The sequence below is a fragment of the Linepithema humile genome, chromosome 4 (genome assembly GCF_040581485.1).
Source record: "Linepithema humile isolate Giens D197 chromosome 4, Lhum_UNIL_v1.0, whole genome shotgun sequence".
Lineage (NCBI taxonomy): Eukaryota > Metazoa > Arthropoda > Insecta > Hymenoptera > Formicidae > Linepithema > Linepithema humile.
In genome coordinates this window covers 3,405,399-3,427,344 of record NC_090131.1, presented here as the reverse complement: position 1 = coordinate 3,427,344, position 21,946 = coordinate 3,405,399, and the positions used below count along the sequence as shown (strand labels likewise).

At 41.7% G+C, this 21,946-nt stretch overlaps 1 protein-coding gene across 1 annotated transcript in view; it reads left to right on the top strand.

Annotated features, from left to right (window-relative positions):
• Window positions 1-21,946, top strand: part of Akap200 (A kinase anchor protein 200) — a 49,537-nt gene that overhangs the window by 11,631 nt on the left and 15,960 nt on the right. The window contains exons 3-4 of the mRNA XM_067354617.1: window positions 6,959-7,123; window positions 7,368-7,481. Coding sequence (XP_067210718.1) covers window positions 6,959-7,123; window positions 7,368-7,481 — 279 coding nt within the window. The remainder of the gene's footprint in view (window positions 1-6,958; window positions 7,124-7,367; window positions 7,482-21,946) is intronic.

Here is a 21,946-nt window from a genome sequence, read left to right as displayed (position 1 = left end):
TATCGCTATCGTATTATTGGCGATTTTGTAATGCAGGGCGTATCTATGTAAAAAATAAATCGCTATGATGTAGTTTCTTATTTGAGTAACGCTTTAAAGTTGAATTGCACTTGTGTTATTAGTGCAATTAGCGACTGTACATAGCTGATTGTTCTTTCAACTGACCTATTTTGCAGTCCATTCTTTTTCGTGCTTTTTATAAGTTATTTAGCACCTGCCAGTGAAAATGTACCGTGCAAGTCAGACTTTACGCGGCGACCGAGTGCGTCAAGTGTCGCGCTTACGACATCCGGGGTTGACTATTCTGAGCGTGACCTAGGCGAAATGTTACCTCGTTGGTTACCGGGAGCGAACTGCCTTCGATAACGATCGATTTCCTGTTCGCACGGAGATATAACTCGTGAACGCGAAAATCAGCGTTCTGTATCGAACCCTCTTCCCATCGTTATATCGTTCAATGATCGCTCATCTGTGCGACTTGATGCCCGATAATCATTACTGTTATGTAATATGTGATACAAATGGAAAGCTGGTACGCTTATCGAGTCTCACGATTAATTGCGCATTACGCGTCAGCGGATTAGCGCTTAAAATATACTTAGCATCATAAAGGCTAAGTGAGCAATATAGCTAATTTATGTTTAAGATTACATTCTATGCATCTAATTAAACTAGTTCTTGTACATTTAATTCTGCTGTGCTACAATTAATCTATATTATATATTATAATTAACACTCAAGTAGGTAATTTATCATATTCAGATTTTAAATTTGATAAAATCGTGCTTCCAGAAAATTACATTAACATTTCTATTCAAAGTTATTTATGAAATCATAATCGTAGTTTGCTAGAACGTCTTTAACGTTCTCCAATTTGCATTTTTGAAACTTTTCCAACTTTCAAGTTATACGGTTCGGGAAAATTCAAACTGCAAACTTGGGCACAGCGCGTTTCACGGCGTATCAATTCTACCTTACCAAGTAGTTTTTGGATTGCTGCTGCTCTCCTCGAATCGAATCTCATAAGTGCGCGCGGTGGTTTATATCTCGAGGTACTTTCCCGCTTAGATGGAACTTGATATTTCCCCGATTGAGCAAGCCCGGCGGCAGCTGTCACGCACCAGATACAACGATACGCGAGAGAGAACTCGCATGTTACTACCCTTCCGCTCCTTCCTTTCATTTCCCTTCGACAAGTCATTTCTGTTCCTCTTTCGCGTCTAAAGCGTCATTTACCTCGACTATTCGAGCGAAAACATTTCTCCCTCGTCGTAAAAACGTTCTCGACTCGAGAGAAGCGTAGGAATTTTGATTCATAGCGAATTTTCTATGTTAGTCAATAACCGTTCGCAATATTTTCTCCTTACTTTATCTTGATAGATTTTCTGTGCCATTTTTTCTAATAAATAATCAACCTTAAATTGGTTATTTGAACTAAGATACTTAAAATTAATTTTTTTATCTTGATCTGAATTTTACTTTTATACTTTAAAAACAAACTAGAAATGAGTGGAAGATAGGATAGTATTCTGTCTTGAGCAATGTAAAAAATTGCGACTGACATAAATGGATTCAGATAAACTCGATAGTCACTAAGCGAGAGTTAAAAATAAGATTTCATCATTTGAATTTGATTGATTTGGTATACACGTTTTGTAAAATCGTTCCGCTAAAATCGTGCAGAAAATCGGATTGATATGCATTGATACGCTACATCATGCTTCTCTGTTATCGTTTCATCGAACAAGAATCCGCTCATGTCATACCTATCGAGTTAATCGTTTTCCGTGAACGACAGCGAATGCTTATCGGACCGATGATCGAAATCACATTGCACTCCAGCCTATCGCTTCTCGATTCACGTGTTATCACGCGAATTCTCGAGTGGCTATCGACTGAATGTTATAAGCATCTGATAAATTCACGAAGATTATGTCGATATGACGGATGCATCGAATGAGAAATTGGCGTTTGTTGCATTTTTGGCAAAAAACAAGAAAATACCGTTTAACCAACTTCACCGTTTTGCAAGTGCTCGTTGATCGACTCGTTCCCGTGACTAACTGTAGTCGTGCACCAGCTTTTTACCAGGGCATACCTAACCTAACTGTCCCAGACGAATAAATCTTCTCTATCCCCTCTTGACCCGTCCTTATTATTTCGCACGTGTATCTCGGTCGTCGGACCATGCCCGATCGATATCAATGACCATGCGATTTTTAGATTCGTTTCTACGAGTTTTTGCATCGCGGCTCCGTTAACGAGATGTTTGCACAATGCCGCGCGAACAATGCTGTAAAAGCGATCCGTTATAAGTCAAATATTTTCGCAACGTCTCGAGAAATTTCTCGTTTTAATTTTCTTATCTCGGTGACGCTTTCTCATCGCCGTCGCTTAACCCACATTTTGATTTAAATATGTCAATTGCATTAACATAACGCCGCCACATGCTTACCTCGATTTACCGCGGGTACATATCGCAATCCATCGATCGTTAAAAGACACTTTTATGCGCGTATTACGATTCTTGCCGCTCACTCAAGTTACGTCGTGCTCAATCGAGAAGTGCATTTGTGCGGTGTCTGAGATTATACCTGCGTGCTATGAATATTCATCGCTGCTGTGATGTCTTTGTACATCTGGCGACGCCTCTATTCGCGATCTTACAAAATCTCCGGGCAGGTGTGCGAGCTATTTAAGAATCAACCCGTTTGTCTCGTCTGAACACCTGCCCTTAATATGCCGCGTTAACGACGACGAGTCGGGAATGTCGGCTTTTTTTTATTAAATGGAGAATTCGCAATACGATCGTACGGGCGTAATACTCGCGAAATGAGCCATACATTGCAAACTACACTTCGCACTGTGAAAAGCCGTAACAAGCAATGGATCGTGACCTTGGCCATGGCACACCTAGTGCGCCGCGGATGGACATTCGACAGAGCGATAAAAGTTTTTCATTAGAAAATATTTTTGTATTTAATTTTTTATCTACAATTTATATAATGAGTGGTTTGATTAACAATTATTTTTTAGAAGAAGATAGTTATTATCTTGTGATAAGTGGCAAGAAATTGAAACTTAATCCGTTCATTATTGCTATTATATAATTATTGAGATGTGGATAGTAGTCATTTTTTAATGAGTGATAAATTACTTTAAATTGCTTTAGCTAGCGAATTGAATTATAGGCTGCTTTGTGCTGCGCAAATTTGCAAAGCTCACTGATTTTCATAATTAACTTGTAGATTGTAATATACTGATATCTCGAGGTATTATGTACGCGCTTAGCGTAGATCGCAAAAAAGATGTTGATCCGCCTATTGAACTCCTCCCCGAACGATGAATCAGCCGAACGATATCGTACGGAAATCAAGCCGAGTATTTTACGTATAATTAATCCCGCGCGAGTACGATGATATCTCAACGCGGCGCGTTTCGTTGATGAATCATCGCGCCTATGCACAGCTCGGAACGCGCTTTATTAATTAGTGCGACTCATCTGTTTTGCCGCGATTAATTGCAGCTCTGACCCGCCTGAATTCCTATGAATTTTCTCCGTCCAGCATTGCGAGCAACGTTATTTGTTCTTGCTCGACCTCGCGCTTAAAACGCGATAAATTTCTAGTGGAGTGTTTTCACGGTTAAATATCGGCTGCGGCGCGTGTAAATCCTCGTTTTCCGCAGTTTTCACGGCAGGCGGTATCGCCTAGTTAAAATCAAACGCAGATCTGTGGCGTCGATCGCGGCGGAGATTACCCAACGCTCGGGAATTTGTTATAGAAGAACGTAGAAACAGGTGCGCGCGTGCATGCATGTGGCGTCAAAGAATTTATTGTGAAAATCTCGCACAGTCGACCTTGGATTGAAAGCCCGCTGCGTCTTGTGCATTCCTTCGTATTCCAATATTGCGCGGCCGGCTGCACCCGCCATCAGTCGTATTTATCCGCAAGGCTGTGCCCGCGCCGCGCGTATCTTTGAATATTAATTAATGGTAAACTCGTACGGCCTCTGAATTCCAATAATATCGGCCTCCCGATGAGGCGTACATTATTATTTGCCTACGCTTTCAATAACACGGCTCGCACGCGGAATCTTAACTCATTATTTCATTTTACACCGAATGCAATATTCATACGCCGAAAACACGCGGCTGAAAAAGAAAACAGCTACGTTACATCGATCGTTATGGCATTATACGTTTCGTCTCGGCTCCAACTTTCATTGTTTATGGATGCGGAATAATAGCAAAAACGAAGTTTATCATTCAACCTTCTGGCCCGAAACTTGGTCAGTTTTTTCGCGTTCACAAATGATCCGTATATTTACTTTTTATCTTCGGGCGTTGTTTTGCTGTTCATCGATGTGCGGTCTCCACATATTCGCGCGGTGCCGTTGCACTCGGGGGCATTTACGCCGAAGGATATTTCGCGCAGTATACACGCATCATTGCATCTCTCTGGGATCTCGTTTTCCGTCCGTTTGCTCGTCCTTTTTTTTTCTCCTCTGCCTTTGCTCGTACCTCGCTCGCTAGATACTGCGAAACACTTCGCCGTTGCGCGTCTTGTGAATGCAAAAATAAGCCAGTATTTACATAATATAATGCGCACAAAATGCATCCGAGAAGATTCGCCTCGCCCTGCCATCGTCGAGGAAGAAATGGCGTAAACATGAAGAGAGAGAAAGAGAATATTGCGCAGACATGTTACTTGTAATCGAATGTGACGGCGCGTCGCGCCTCGCTCAGTCTATTGTAAATCAGGAAATCCGCCGTCTAACGCCCACACCGGATTTATATCGTTCTTAAGCGACGTCGTGAACGTCGGCTTGATCGGCCGTCGCGTTGTTTTATCGCGCCGGAGTGTAAGTTTGTGTGTGCATATCGGATAAACATGCGGAATTGTTCTCGCGTATTTGCATCGATAACAAAGTAGCTCAGTGCTTGCTCGATCAACTAGTCACCTGTCAGAAACTTGCGAAACGTTATTCACAGTGTTTCGTTCAACTATGATAATATTTGTGTAGTTACCAGTTTTATCGATTAGAACTAAAAATGAAAATAAAAATAAAAATATGAAGAAGTAGAAATTAAATTTTACAAGACGTAGGAAAATGTTTTAATTTTTCGAAAATTTCTATGACGATATTTCTGCGGAAGATACAGCAAACGTTAGAAAAGCAAAGCTGTTTTCCATTACGAGATAATTTCAGACTCAGCGTGAATAATCTACGAGTCACAAATTCAGGCGAACAATGCTGAGGAACTTGACTTTTCATTTTTCAGCTAGCTTCCGAGAAGCGTTCTTAACAAAGTATTCTATCCATCTGTTTGTGTCACGAGCAGACCATAATTGCACGAAGGCAGTTAATTATCGCGTTGTCATCGGTATCCTTCGGTTGACAATCGTCACTTTTGTTAACTTTTCTCATGAATTTACAGGAAGGTTTTTGTGTCTCTTTTAAATAGCGAAGATAACTGCACACTACTTTAATCAACAAGTATAATTAAGTTCGCGTTTACAGCTCACGCTGTTATATATATATATATATATATATATATATATATAATCCGAGAGATTTTCTTCCAAGTCTTTACAACGATTTATTTAACTGATCGTAATTGGATCTTGACTGATGTAACGTATAATGATCTTCATATGAAGCTTAGAACTTTTCCGGTGCTTCAGAGCTCGGCACTCGAAATCTAGTCAACTCTGACGGACTTTCCGCGTAAAGAACCGACAAGGCGCCCCTTGTCGACCCGCACTTTTCTTAGCGAGTTTGGTAAGCTGCGCACTTCGCTGGTAAGGCAAGAGAGAGCTTGTCGAGGGCTTTTCAGGACCGAAACAAAGAAAGCCCCGTTATGTACACTTCGTCGTGCACTGTACACTTTCTAAGAAAACTAGCCCGTTTCACGGAAGTTTGATATTATTTATAAGTGATGAGCTTCAGGGCACGATGGGAAAGAGTTAAGCGACTCTATTCCGTAGTGGATGTGGCATTTTCGGGCGTAAGATGAGAAACTTTCAACAAGTATACAAGTATCGTCGCGGAAACGTACGCTTGCGGGCGTAAAATTCTATTCGCGTAATCAATTTTGCCTAACTATAATTTATGTCAACGAGATTTTCGATATCCTATTGCTTGTCAATTTAGTATAAATTAACAAGTCTCGAAGTAAATTGAGCGACGAATGGAGAGTAGATTTACTTGTCGTTTTTATTAGGTTTTTCCCAGCTGAGTCGACGGAAAATTGTTGTTACGATTTTTAATCAATTTTCTTGTAAGCACTAATTTTATTTTGATGCAAGCTATTTACATTATATATTTGATAGTTTGATAATATAATTCATAATATAATATATTAAAATTTAAATAAACGTGATAAAATTGATGAACGCGATTATAAAATGATACGGAAGATACATTTCAATCCTGAATAAATTTTCAATATATCACCCGTTAAAAAGATTTGTTGAAAATATCTATCAGCGGAGCTGTAATGCTCGAGCGCTATCTTTCCGCATAAAACGATGGAACTCGGAAGTGTTATATTCGGTCTGTCGCGGAAAGTCGTAAATTGTGACGTTACTTGCCATCGATTTACGATATAGGATTTACAATTTATGACGTGAATATATCTCGAAATATAAAAGATATCACTTGTTTTACGATTTTTTCTTCATTTTCCTCGTGCATAAAGAAAATCACTACAATAGATTAAAATAATGTATTTTGAAAATTGAAGCTAACTTTAGTAATTTATATTATTTTTAGTGATTGCTTCTCTAATGATTCTGCTGATTTATATTGCAAAACATATTTGCATATTAGATTATTTCTTTACGTGTTTATTGAGCGTTGAGATTGTGTTTATTGCTTGAGTCGGATAGTATATTAACGTAATATATTTTGAAGAATAAGAATTTTTGAAAGAAGATTTATCGTTATTTTTTAGCAACCTCAGCAAGAAGAGGTAAAACCTGAAGAGACGAAGCAAGAGAGCTCGTCCGGAGAATCTCCTGCGGAGGTTGCGGAAGTCACGACGCCCACAGAGGCCACCCCAGCCAGTCCGAACACTGCCACTTCTCCAGACAATAAGGAAACCAAAAAGAAGGATAAGGTAAGGCAATTTGCTTATAATTTGATTATCGTATTCAACAATTGGAGTTTAATCAACAGTGTTTTAACAAATATTAACTAAATTTTCTCATCGCGATATATATTGACACGTGCTTGCTAGTGTATTAATCAATAACTCTAATTTATATTAATACAAGTTACAAGTTTTGCTTCTTCGAAGCATGACGCGTAATCACGCGGGATGAGTCTGCCGATCGTTATCAGACCCGTTTCCTGGTTTCCAGAAGAAAAAGTGGTCCTTCAGATCGATCAGCTTTAGCAAGAAGGACAAGACCAAGCCGAGTCGTGAGGAAACGCCCAAGAACGGAGACGTCACCAAGGAGGAGCCGCTCGCAGAGGTGAGTCGAGAGAGCATTCGTATAATTACGTAGTCCAATTAATGGAGCGATAAAAAACATATTCGCGAAAAACAAAGTCCAATTAAATTAAAAAAATCAAATCAAATATTTCTCGAAATAAACAAAGCTATTTTCAGCGTTATTTCTCTACTATCGTTGCAATTGCAAAATTTGTTATCTTTTATTTTCGCGAGAGTGCGATTATATTTGCGAGTATGTTTTTTTTATATTCGTCGTAGCGTGCGCTGAAATTTTTCTCCCGAATATTCGTAATGGAAACATTATTCGTAATTTAACTCTCAATCACACATAATTGGATAATTTCGCTCCTTAAGAGTTTCATAATACCTATCCGTGTGTTTACGTGCTAAGTAATCACTATGCGCACATTACGTATCGGATGCAATTTTGCTCGAACTAATTGTACTGCTCTTTAGTACCGGGTCGTGCATTTACGTTGAATTATTCTTGAAAGACAAAGCCGCCGTTTTTCATTCTCGTTGCCGGTATTGCCGCTCGTCGTTATCAACGACTGATTAATCCGCGCGACATTCGTTACGCCGACGTAACACGCTTCGATAGCGCGGTGTTACGACCCACTTGTGCCGATTGATGCTGAAACACGTATCGCACGTACACCAGCGCAGCGTTCGAACAAGTTTCAGGACAAGGTAGGTGGTACATAATTCGCGGCGCGCGAAAAACGGGGCAAAATCGACTTGGCGAGCGGCAATGAATCGCCACGACCCCATTCCGACTTCCTCGATCTTTTTCCGGCAATCGAATAATCGATTCAGTCGACTGTGTCGAAAAAAAGTCTCGGCCAATAACGGCCCGTGTTTGATCAAGCGTGTGCTTCGTGTTCCCTTGAAGTTCGTGCCGCGATTCGCGTGCGTGGCGCGGAGAGGTAATCGCGCACGGCCACGCGATAGCCGTCATGGATCGAGGGCTTTCGGGCGGCGCTTAATTGGCTTCGGAACGTCCGATAAATCTCGAAGGCACTCGCCGATTATCGGAGATTTATTCGGCAAGAATGATGGACTCTTCTCGGCGCGCGAGTCCGCGCTAACAAAGTTATTTTAGTATCGATTCCTCGTTTCACATGTTTATCCCGGGCGGCAGGAAGGCATAACCTCGATATCCTTCGCATCATTGTCGCGCGGGGAAATGATGAAGTATTATGCGAATACATCTCATGGTGGCGTTAGCCATTACAACGGCGTGACCAGCCTTTCACGAGCTCCGTGAATGATGGAGCTCACTCTGTAGACGTTATTATTAATCTTCGTCGTGCGGCTTAACAAGCTATTCCACGTTACGTCCGCTTTATACCTTGATCAGCGCGATTATATCGAGCGATATAGATTGGCGATGATCGCGCGATGGTGCTTGGCGTCGCAGGAATACATCAAGACTTTATCGGTAGCTTAATTGAACCGCGCTTGATCGACGGGCAAAAATCAAGAGTATATCATGCGTCAGCCAGTGAAGTGTGATAAATTACGCGTATAGCCGTAACAATCAATCTCGTCTTTTTAATTCCATTCACACGGGAGATCTTTTTCGACAAATTCGATCATTTAGAATTCCGAATTATCCTAAATCAATAGCGTGTGTTCAAAGATCGAACGCTAAACGTGCCGATAACAACGAGGCAGCGCGCTTTGCAATGAATCAACCCGCTGAACCTGCATCGAAAGCTCACCGGGCGCTTAATTGTCCCGAGGCGGCAATGAATCTCGTTGCTCTTTCCGGTCAGTGCAGGCGGCCGGCTGCAGCCGTCCGCAATAAATCCACTTGCCGGTGAATGTATAATAAGTAGTAAGTAGATGGTCCAGCTCTCGCCTTTCCCTTCTCTGTGTTTCTTTCTCGCGAATTTCTTTCTCGCGCGCACAGCTTCTTGTCTTATCTCTCTCTCTTTTTTTTTCCCCCGAGAGCTAGCCGCACGTAGGCGCGAGGCGTGTTGCCGCGAGATCTCGCGACGGCTGATCCTCTCGTTTCCTTCACCGCCACCTTCCTCTTCGTCTTTCTCTGCAGCCTGCACTCGCGCGCGCGCTCGCTCGCGGTCGTGGGCTCCCTTCCTTCACGGCCTCGGCGCGACAGAAAGGGAGTGGGAAGAGAGAAGAACAGCCGTGACTCATCCCTCCGGTTCGTCGTACCTCCGCGCGCGCGCGCGCGAGTTTCGTGATAGGCCGTCGTGGAAAACCGGCTCCTCGCCGCGCGTGGTTAAATTATCCCCATCGGCTGCCTGCCTGCCTGCTTGCCTGCCTGCCTGCCTGGCTTCTTGGCAGCCTCCGGCTTCGGCCTGCAGCTCGTGTGTCCCGATATGGCCGTGTACCAATCATTTACCATCTACCAAACCATACAATGGATATTTGCTCGATATTATCGGTTGTTTTATCGTTGGACCGACACATTGACTGCATAACGGAGAAGTACATTGATTAAGAGTCATTAAAATTTCATTTGATTATTGCTCTCTCTCTCTCTCTCTCTCTCTCTCTCTCTCTCTCTCTCTCTCTCAACGTGGAACAATATCAGTGCCGTTATTCGGCTACATGTTATCAATCGGTTTGATGAAAACGAGAACTCTCCAAAAGAGCTTTTTAAAGTACATGAGATGTGGTAATGATTAAACTTTATTAGTGTTGTTTTAGTGTTGTTTTATATATGTTGTTTATAGAACTTGTCTTGCGATACTTTTTGTTTTATCGACGAGTTATCGGCGTATCATTTTTACGTCCGTTCTCGTGGTCGTTTATCACCGCGAGTGATGGATGTGTCGTATCACTCGGACAGTGGAAAACACGCATTCTTTAAACAGAATCGAGAGTCCGAGAGTTTTCCGCTGAAAGAATTTTAGATATTTCTAGTTAGTATTTTATATTGTTGATACTAACATAATGCTGACGAACAGCGCAACTGTTATTCCTGTTTACTATCTGCTTTTCGAACGCATCTTTTTTCTTTCAATTAAGAAGAGAAGCAATTATTATTATCTGAATTTATTCGAGGTAGCAATTTTTGATACACGATTTGTACCGCGGCGTCAGTAGAGAGAGAAAGAGAGAGAGAGAACGTCGCGCTGTTAACCTTCGAGTTATCACGGAAACCCCCGAGAGCCGTTCAACCGCGACTTTCACTCCCTTCGAACGGCCCGACATTCCAAATCATTAAGGAATTATGAGTGGTAGTATGCAGCCGCATGAGTACCGTGCGGCTCTGTTAATAGCGAGATGTCATTGTTGAGCGTGTTATGACACGGGCGACCGTGCTGGTGCAGAGTTTTATTGCTGTCCGCCAACTCGTTTACGTCTACGTCGAGGAACGCGCAGCACGCGGATTGGAATTTGTCGAGTAATTAGCGGAAGGAAAGTTTGATGCCTAGACATTTATTTTTTGACACATCGCCGACCCGCTGACACTGTAATACTCATCGCTTTTGTGACGGATAAAGTAAACGCTGTTCACGCAGAGTATCTGTTCTCTGATTAGTAAGATAAATTTTTAGACTTGTCCACGTAACCACTTGTTGTTTCGCGGATGGATAAAAAATTATCTGAGATACGCTAATAAGTGGTTTCTCTTTTTCGTCACACAGTAGCGCGAACATATTTTCCTATTTATCTACGTAATATGCTCGTTTTGCCTTAATTGGCGGTGAAATTTTTCAATTCAAGACAATTAACTCGTAATTCCTGTAAATTGTCTCCTCACGCATTCTTATGTCGGCGAGGCGTCTAAACCTCTTCTGGTATTCGTCACGTCTTCATCGTCACGTTTGTGGCGAAGGAAGAAGCGGGTTGAGGCATGTAATTGTGTTACACGACATTCCATAAAAATTAATTTAGAACTATCATACATCTGTCGCGAACGGAATTTCAGGATAAAAAAGTAATAGAATTAAACCGAGGCGAGTCAAACCATTACGAACCAGATGTCGATAGAATAATTGCTGAAAATTCCTCGCGAAAAATCTCGGTCGTCTTTATTTAACGAGAGACAGATTTACTCATTTATTGAGAAATTCTCGACATTTTGCTGACATTTATATAACATCGTCTCTTTGCGGAGCGTCTCTATTTAATTTTTAGTAGAAGGCTTCGTCATTAAATTTTTTAGCTAGAATTCAAAGGAAGTACTTCCACTTATGCAATCTTACTGATCCATCCGTGCATAATTTTTACCGGAATATTTAATTACAAACTTTTTCGTCAGAATTGCAACGAAATTTCCGTGCAAGAGAGCAAGAGCAACGACCGCGTGATATTCCTTTGATAATTCTTTTCGCTTGACATTGTTTCTCGCGGTCGACCACCTTATCTCCCTTCTGGGCGCGTCGTCGCGATTCAGATTTGCGTGTGCGGCGCTTTTTTACAGACACGAGCGACTCTACGCGCCTTGTAACGTGAAATGGAAATTGCCTTGGTGCGTGCGTGTTCCGAACGATATTCTGGCTACGGGAAATTACGGCGATCGGATAAACGTGTTCGCTGATCGATCGTATCGCTTGTTCACGCTTATATCAGCGTAACGTTACTAATTATTTCATAACATCGATATTACAGTCGACATCGCGTGGCTCTCGACGTAATGTCGATATTTGGTCACGGGCCTTGGGCCAATTTCCTATGGGGGGACGTGACGTATCTGACGGGGAAATCGGTAACCGGGCCGGGTACGCATGCCGGTCAGTGGCCGTGTCTACGCTTCTGTCGCTCATTGTGCTTGCCTGCGGTATGGTTCAATGGCCCAAACTTCCCGGATACACTTACCTACGACGCAGAAAAAGAACCGCATCGAAACGTATCCGTTATGATCAAAAGGCTTATGAAAAGTGTAATGAAATACATGCAACACGAGTTATGCGGGCTCAAGTGCGTTTCTTAAATTTAATAATCAACGATTGCGCGTATAATTGCGGACATTCGCGCATATCCTTTTTTTTTCTTTGAGCCGTCGTTCCTCCCACGCGGTCTTTTACGTCGTTATGTACTTATTTACGATCATATAAAATTTTAAAGGCGAATGCGAGCGGCGTCGTGAGAAGAGCGAGGATAAAAGTACGCGGGATCGAGAAGGAGGGGGTCCGATTAAAACGAATTTATATCGTCGTGTGAATTACGACGTTGGGCGGATGATAAATATCATGCCCATTTTATTTTTAGCTCTTGGACCGCGCCCTTATCGCGGTCACGTTGCGGGCAAATTATGCAGATAACGATGTTAACGAGTTGGACGAGTCGGAGTGAAATGTGGACACTCGATTGAATTCATTAATCCGACTTTTACTAGATTAGACACACGTTTATGAATAATTAGTGCATAATTATGAAAAATTAGTCTCCAGCTGTTATAGTTCGTTTAAGTACAATCTTGTTTGCAATTATGACACAAGTTAACTTCTGTCATCGTTAGCTTATTACATGAATACATTCTGAAATAATTATTCTTTATTTGCGTTCGGAAATTAATACAGCATAAAGATTTTTAAATCGTAGAATTGATATGACTTTCTAACCATAAAAGATGTTGAGATAAAATTTTAATATTATTTTTTTGTTCCGATGTTGCGAATACTTGCTTTGCTTAATCTTTCGCTTTATCCGGCTTTCGCGGAGAATTTGGTTTGGGATTTTCTCCGCACGGTATTCGGCTCGGGTTTATAGTCTGCGGAGCTATTGCGATGATCCTCTCGATGTTTCGGGAAGTGTTTCTCGGTATTTTCCAAACGGGTAGTTTCTATCGATGAGACGACTCGCGTAGTAGGCACTTGAGCTCTGTTTAGGCGCCCGAGATGCGACACCCTCTTTTACGAAGTCCCGTGAATGTGACATTGTCTCCGACACCCTCGCACACAATGCCGTCGCGTGCATCAGGGTGTGGTCGCGCGCGACTCACTCTCCGTTCGTTCCCCGAACTTTGCCCGGTCGCCGCCACCGCGACTGCGACTGTGTGACTTTTACTGTGAAGCGGCCGAGTGGTATTAATTAGAAACGCGCACCGTGTATGTATGGGCTAGTAGAAAGGAGGGTACGACGCCGTGGAAAGTGCAGGGCAGTGCAGGGCGTTCGTGAGCCGAAGTTGGCCTCGCGTGACTCACCCCTTGGAAGAGAGAAAACACCTGTGCGAGGGTTAAGGCCAACTCTACGTGCGGAGGAAAGACTTTGTTTCGGTCTTCGTTACAGCTCGCGAGCACAAGGCTCTTCGTTTCCTTCGCCGTTTCTTCTTTTTTTTTTTTTTTTTTTTTTCGTAATGTACACGAAGTTGACAGGCGTGTAGCGTGCAAGCTCGATGTATTCGCACGACGTTGCATGCGCACTTTATTTTCGGACGGAGTGGTAAAAGGTCGCTGGCCGTAACGCATAAATATTTCTTTGAGCGGCAACGAGAAATGAAAGGATCAATTTGAACAGAATCTCGACTCATTTTTAATTAAAGCAGAAAGAGATGTCTTCGCGATCTTCGAATGTCAATATTAAATTTCAAATTGGTCTAAAAATATTTATTTGTATATTTTAAAGAGATATTCAACTATTACTTTAATCATTGCACATGATCAGTAATATAACAAGTATATCAGTAATATAACTGATTAATTTTTTCTTTTCTTATTAGCTTGTTAGAAAGCCAGTTCTTATTATAAAATTAGTTCTGATTATTGGCTTTCTGCATGATAATTTTGTTTTGTTGTAATGACGGAAGAAAGTTTGCCGCGAGTGACAAGACGCGTAAACTCGTCCGCGTCACAGCGTTGAGCATGCAACGATGCGTGCAGGCTAGTTTTGTCGATGCACCGGGAGAATAAGTCCGATGCGACAGTGGCGGCAGTTCTGGTGGACTGCGGGTCCGAAACCGGTTTCGATATATCAGCGTAAAACGTTGCGGTAGTGTCCGTTCGGTTCGATTTCATTCCTAATGGTCCCGATGAAATTCATCCCACGATCCTTCGGGTTCTGCTATGCGTGTAGGTATATATTTCTCGGCGCAGTTTCATGTTCACATTTTAGAAAAAGGACGCTTCCGCGTTCCTCCAACGACAAATTCCTAGAGTAAATATATATATGAATATATTCGAAAATTAAGATAATTTATTAACATTAAAAAATTGAATTAAAATTTTTAATAGTTTTTTTTGTTTGGAAAGTTTTATTTTTATGCTTCATAATATTTAATTATATTAATTATATTAATGGATATTAGTTGATGAGCATTAACACATAATTTACCTCTGTTGTAATTGTACTGCATTTTTTAAAATAAATACAAATATATTTGTACATTGTGACTGCCAGCAACATAGGAACAAACATTAAAATAGAGAGGAATGATGCTGTTTGTGTGAGTTTGAAACACACTTTTTCGTTCTCTTCACTTAGTTTTCGTTCCTGTCGTATTCGCAGCGACAATAACGACGTATAACGTGCCGTGTGATGCGTGACATGCCGACATCTGAAAGGTGTTCTTACGTTTCGCCAATCGCGTTTCGTCGCCAGTTATGCGCTTTCGTTCGGAAGCACAGGCGGACGCAGTGCGACAGGCGGAGTGAAAAGCTCGAATGAAAAGCTCGAGACTCGCGCAGATTCGCCGTAGAGGCGAAACGTGGCGATCGATTCGACGTGTCGCGTCGCACTTTTCTCTTTTTTGAATTTTACGGATATCCTGAAAACGTCCAAAGTGACGGTACGATTTTCTTATACACTCCTAACTTTTTCCCGAGAGTTACTTTCCGGCCATCATTCATGATAATGTTAAAGCCGGTTCCGTTGAACTTCTTGAAAAATTGTGCAGGTATTTAAATTCTATTCCTATCGTAAAGACGTTGAACGGAGAAAAGTTGACTGGGTGAATTCCGCGTGCCAATTTTCGATCGCGGAAATTAAGCGAGCAAACTGTTTCCTCGTTTGGCAATGAAGGAAAATTTTTCTACACGGAATGAGATTACTACTCGTTACGTTTGCAGGTCGATTAATATAGATCAAAACGATGTGACATAGAACACGCCGATGTTGCTCGCTCGTCTACACCGAAATTCAAGGGACGCTTAACGAGTCGAGAAAGACGGAAAGTTAACGAGAGAACGGAACCTCTCCTCTCTAACGATCACTTTTCAACGCGCACGAACGAACGTGCCGCCGTACTCGTCGATTCAAATTCCGTTAAAAAACCCCGACGATGAGGAGAAATGGGAAAGGAACTCGCAGAAGGGTCCGTGGCTCTTTATTGTGACGGAACACAAAGGAGGTCCACGACCGTGCTCAAAGGACCCATGGGCCCTCGACCCCTTCGATGATCTGCGCGTGAAAGACGCGCGCCGACGGTCGCCTTTTCCACAACATTTTCGTTCGCAGGAATTCATTCGCAGACTGCAGAATCGCCTTGCAAAGTCAGGACAATTCAGAAAATGGAAAGGGTATCCTTTGATACTCCGATCCCGTGGAAGCGGTTTTAAATTTCGTAGTGCTCGAAGTTTCAGGTTTGACCAAAAAGTATTTGGGAGATTGGATTTTTATTCTTTATAGAGCGGTTTGAATTCAAACTATCGGGTTTGCAAGTTTTGTAATAATGCGGCTTAACAATTGTAATTACGCTAACTGGATAATTCTGGTGTCGATGAATTGTCTTGTTATTTCGCGGTCTCTTTTATCGAAGCAAGTAGTCTCGAGGAATTTAACTCGGAGGAGAGCAATCTTTCGCAGATTTCAAGAAGTCAGTGTTTGACATTATCTCGTTTTCCTTTGTATTTGGTCTCCTTGTTCCCTTCCCCGTCTATTACTGGGCACCGTCTTACTTCACTGGCAGGGAAAACAATACGCAATTACAAGCTAATCAGACTCGAGGAGCGCCTGGCGAAAGGCCAGGACTGTCGAAGGCTCTCCTTTCGAACGTGTTTGAAAGCCATCTGGAGGTTGTTCGGAGATTAAACGGATTATCTAGAGAACCTGCTACCGCGATGGCGAGTGTTTCATTGTTATTTTCTTTAATCGATCGTTCATCGCGTTATTGTTAAAAAAAAAAACTCTAACGTGCATCTTCAAACCGAAAATTGATAGTGTACATAAAAGCAAAAAAAAAAAAAACGTACTTGTTAAGTTACAATTAAATGCCAGTAAAATTTCTTATTTTTAAAAATTTTTTGCAATTAATGTTGCTTTAATGATTATTGTTAGAACACGCGATATTAATTTCCGTTCCAGACACGACGTTTCCGCGAATTTCTGTCTTTTCTTTGACGAGACGTGATCGTTTCATCGATGACTGTAATCTTGCGCCCAGTCTTCCTGTCAAATATTGGTCTAGCCGTAGTTCACTCTTTTCGTCGTGATACAGTCGATAACGAGACGGATGGTCAATAGAGGAAAAATTTTATCGAACAATTCTCGCCTGTTGCTCGAAATCTGTCACAAGATATATTTAATTCTTTTAACTTTCCTGAAAAGTTTACTTTCACCTGAAAACTCAAAATGTAGGATATCAAAACGTCAGATGTTATATGGAAAATTAAAAAAAAAGCTGAATAATTTTTCGAATTTTTCTTCGGCTTTTAGAATGACTTGACTAATAACTGATAACTATGACCGTGTTTTTCTCATCGCGTGCTTTTGTTAGAGGCACATGTGCTTTTCTATAATGTAAATTAGACGATCGAAAGCAGGCTGTCGTGAAAGACAGGTTTCCTTCAGCGAAGGTAATCAAGTACATCCCTCCTAGAGCAGTGGAGAAGAAAAAAAAACACACTGCTTTCGCCACGAAGGAACCTCATATTTTGATGAAAGAGCCGACATTTCTCCGGCCGGCGACTCCAATTTACTCTTGTAACGATACCGGAAGGGGGACTGCGAGGGGGATGAAACGAGGAAATAAATGCACGTCAGTGTAAGGCAGGAAAACTAATTTCGCAAATGCGCGAAAGATATACCTGCATTCATAAACAGATTGATATCACCGAGCACGATGAAAAATGCACCGCTCGCGGGTTATTCACGGAAATATAACGACTGGAAAGGAGATCACCTCTCGCTTTTCGTTGTGTCTTTTCTTTTTCATTTGTTATTAATTGCGATTTAAATTTAGCCGAAGTGTGTCAGTTTAAAGACCTCGACAGACCTCGTTATTACAAACTGGCGTTCGTCGATCTGCGCATTAATTTAAAACGTCATCTGCTTGTTCGTCTTCGTGTCTCCCTTCTTATTTATGTCTTTTATGTAAGTCCACTGACGCGTTTTAATGATACCAATGTATCAACGACCGCGTTGATAAAAATGAACATTTCTTATGCACATGTGACGCATTAAGATTTGTCTTTTTTTTGGACCGTGATATAATCTGAAACGCGCAAAAAGAGTGTACTAAATCAGTATGGCGTGTGAAAATCAGTAAAGCCGATATATTGTAAAGTTATAAATTAGCTTATATTTTACAAAATATATCAAGTTTATACAGGTTTGTACAGGGAAAATTTTGCATCTTGTGCTGTAGTTGATGTATTAGTATTTTTTTTTACATAATCAATTTGTCTCAACATAATAAGAGATGCAACATAATACTTGTCAATACATAAATAATGAACAAAAAATTGATAAATATTATTGATTAAAAAAATGAATGAGAATTTATCAACATTTTTTAAATTTTTTAACAAATGCGCATAAGTTGAATCTGATAGCATTTTGTTATAGGATTTTATGTTGTTTCTTGATTTCTTAAATTAAAGTAGATTAATTACAAAATTAATAGATTATTTAAAAACTATTTTACTTAACTATATTATAAATAAATCTTATTACTCGCTGCAGCAAGAATAAATCGGAAAATTCGCAGATCGAGCTTTGTCAGCGGAGGTGAGAGCGAGTTGTCACTTCGCGTAACATTGTTTTGTAGCGTATCGTTGCCATCGTTGCGAGACCCTGCGGCGCCCAACGCACTTACCCTCGTGTATGCTCCTCGTGTGCAGGCGCCACAGGGTGAATTCGCCGAGCGGATCGCGTGCGAATCGCGATCTGAAATCCGCGGCGACGAATTTCCGCGCCCCGCCTGACGCCCACCGCGCGTACTCGTCCCTTCGGATTTGGGCGTCGTCGTCGTCGCCGCCGCCGCCACCGCCGCCGTCGTCGTCGTCTAGTATCGAGCGTCCCGATGCCGGGACGCTCGGAGCTGTTGCCATGCCGACCGACGGGGCTACCAGGGCTGTTCGCATTCACCGACCGTGCCGGCGCGAGGTTCGATCCGCTCTCGAATGCAAACAAGGGAGTCAATGCGAAGCTCTTTGCTTAATGCTTGTGTATCAATCGTGTTCGTCGCGAAAAGACCAAAGCCTTTGAAATTTTATTTGGAACAAGTTATGAAACTTCGACTTATTTAAATATTATCTTTAAATCTAATAAGTCTTCAGTGATATATATTGCACAGCAGTTATTAGATATGAAAGTTTTTTCTTAGTTTTTAAATGCATTAATATGTATGTGAGACGGTTACGTTTTTTGTAAACGTTATACGCGGTCGGATTTAAGGATAGCAAGCAAACGCGAACTAAGCCGGCGGTACAGCTACGTTTTACGAATGTTGTTACGAGAAGCGCAAAGTATTTCTGCAACTCGGACTGGTGGAAATGCGCGACAGAATGATATCGCAGTACGAGATTCCGCTTTTTATTCGCGAACGCGGAAGTGGCGTTGCTGCCTGGCCAGATAATGAGAATGGCTTTTACGGCCTTTTACGTGTCTACGATTCACCTAATAGTCTTATAATGCACTAATAAAAATCCGGTCTCCGTTCCGCGTTAGTGAAATAAAGTAGTAGTTTTGCAATGCGGAGTTTCTCGCGATTTGCGGCATGCAATAATCATTGATTACGTACATCGCGAGCCAATTACATCGCACGTCTATCACGCGTGCTGGCAGTCGTTAATAGGCTTAGCTGTAATCAGGATTACAATTCGACACCCGTCATACGTAAACAACATATAGAGGTGCGTAGTTTGAAAGCGATTTCTCATAATGAGTGCCATAACAGCAGCAATATCGCCGGCAATTAAAATGAAAAATACGCTATTAATTACTATCAATTAATTTGCCTCTGTTGTGCGATCACTGTACAGAATCAAATTGCTGCTGCGACTGTACGCGGCGATAAATTTCCACTCCCAGTTTCCACACTAGCGCCTTCGTGACAAAAAAAAAAAAGATAAAACAAACATGCCCGCGGATCGAACGTTTGGTTTCATTAAAAGTTTGTCTGTTAATTGCGATCGGATGTGCTGGTCCGGCGTCGCGTGATTTCCCAGGTGGAATTTCCGTGTCTGAGAGTCTCTGACGCGTCTCTGAAAGCCGCAGGACGTTTCGTGCGCGCAGAGACACTCGATAACGAGTTTTCCATTCGAGTTATTTTTCTTTTGCTCCTGGACGGGAACACGCTCTCGCAGGCGTGCCACCATCGGTGAAGGTCGAAACTGCGAAGGTCGACACTCCTGAAAACTCACGTTCGCTGCAGAGTGATTCGTTCTACGAAAACTGCCAAGTACGGCAACTTCGAAATGTAATTTCGTTGTACCGCTCACGTGAAATTTCATTTGGAAACTCTCATAATTTTTGTTGTGCTCTTTTTTATGTAATTTCTATCACGAAGTGCTTAATTCTTTTGCTGTGAGATTGCTAATTATGGAATTTCAGGAAAAACGAAAGTGACGCATAGCCCGCTTTTCATGTCTTTTGTATCTTTATTTATTTCTTCTTTTCCCTTAAATTGAGATGCAAATTGCAAAATACCTTACTGAATTATAATTGACTGGCCTTTATAAGAAAAACTTACATATTTTATGTTGTTTCCTTTTACTCTTTTTTTCTTCTTCACTAAGATTGCGCATAAAAAGCTTTCGAAATCCTCAGTTTCTCTTATCTTTCTTCCTTGTAAGAGCCGATTCCCACGAGATAGAAATTCTGGTTACAAACGTTCTCTTACTCGTAAACGAGCACATTTCTTCTTCATGGGAAGCTAAACAGGCGTTGCTCTTTCGCAGAGGTGCAAAAACTGGGAAATTATCATTATTTCCACGAAGAAATATATTTTGGATTTTGTTGGAACTTTCCACGTTATATTGGATTATTTATTTTTTGCGATATCGACGCTTCTGTTTAATCAAGTATCGTCGTAAGAGCAGCTCAATGTCTCGTCGTTCGCTCGAGATATTGTTTCCTTTGAGAACTGCGACGTATCGCTGACCTCGCGTTCGGAGATTATAAACGAAGCTTTTTGCCACGATTGTCGCGCAATCTCCTTCTTTCTTTGTTCACTTTTGCTCGTTTGAGACCAAAGAAAACTCGGCGAATTGCGGATTTATGTCGGTAGATCACGACGGTCATCTTTCGCTCCAGTTTGCGCTTTATCAGCCTCCCGATTTCTCCTCGTTTTCTTCGCGCCAAACCGCCGCCGCGGCTTTTCCGCTGCAGTTTCTGTATTCGAATCGATGAACTCATTTCTGTTCCCGGGAGCGAATCCTCCCCTGAGATTGCGAGTCGTGTTTCACGTTGTCGGATTATTGCCGAGCGGGATTTCCCGATTTCCCGCGACCGCAAACTCAACCGCCTTTCTCGGACGGCGATAGAATTCTTACGTGATCGCGAAACGAATGTCGAATTGCAATGCGATTGTTTCCGCATCAGCGTTCGTTTCGCGTATAGCTCTATCGCGATTTATAATCGACGGAAATCAAGTGATCGAAAATAGTCCGTAAAGAGTTTAAGGAAATTTGTTTTCGCGCGGAATTGAAACGCTTGTGCAGAATTTTCTCGCGGAATATTGGCTTTCGAGCCAATTTAGTTAAAGGAGTTTTTTTCCTCTGAAGATCGCGATGGCAGGCTAACGCGAGTCATGAATGAATGGTTCAATATTTATCGAGGAACGTGCAGTTTCCAGCAGTTACAGCATCGCCGAGAGACGTGCTCGGCCGATGCGGTAGTGATTCTCAATTATGCAAGGTACCTGGTCTGCACGTAGCCGAGATTTCGCACGTGCCGCAATGACCGTATTATCCGTATTATCTGCCGCTTGTAAGTCCTTCTCCTAAAGGACGTGATTTCTTCGCGGATATCGAAGGTAGCACGCGATTCCACTGTTGCATATGTATGGCGTTTGACTATTTTATCGCGCTTCCTGTAATAGAGATGTTTTATGCAAGAGTATATGTAACATATATGAAGAGATAAATGATAAAAACGTAGAAGCGTTGAAAACAAACAACTATAATTGACTTCGTTATATAATATTGAGGAAATGTTGATTAAAAATTTTCGTTTAATTTTTTCAGAGACCAATCGATTCTAACTGATTAAAAAATTTTACAATTTTATTTGAAAAGATTAACTTTTGTATTATTTCGTTACTTCTGGATTTACTCGGTCTTTTCGAGCGTCACGTGGTTTCCATGCGATAAAATTTGCTCACGCAGAATGATAAAATCGATATCTACC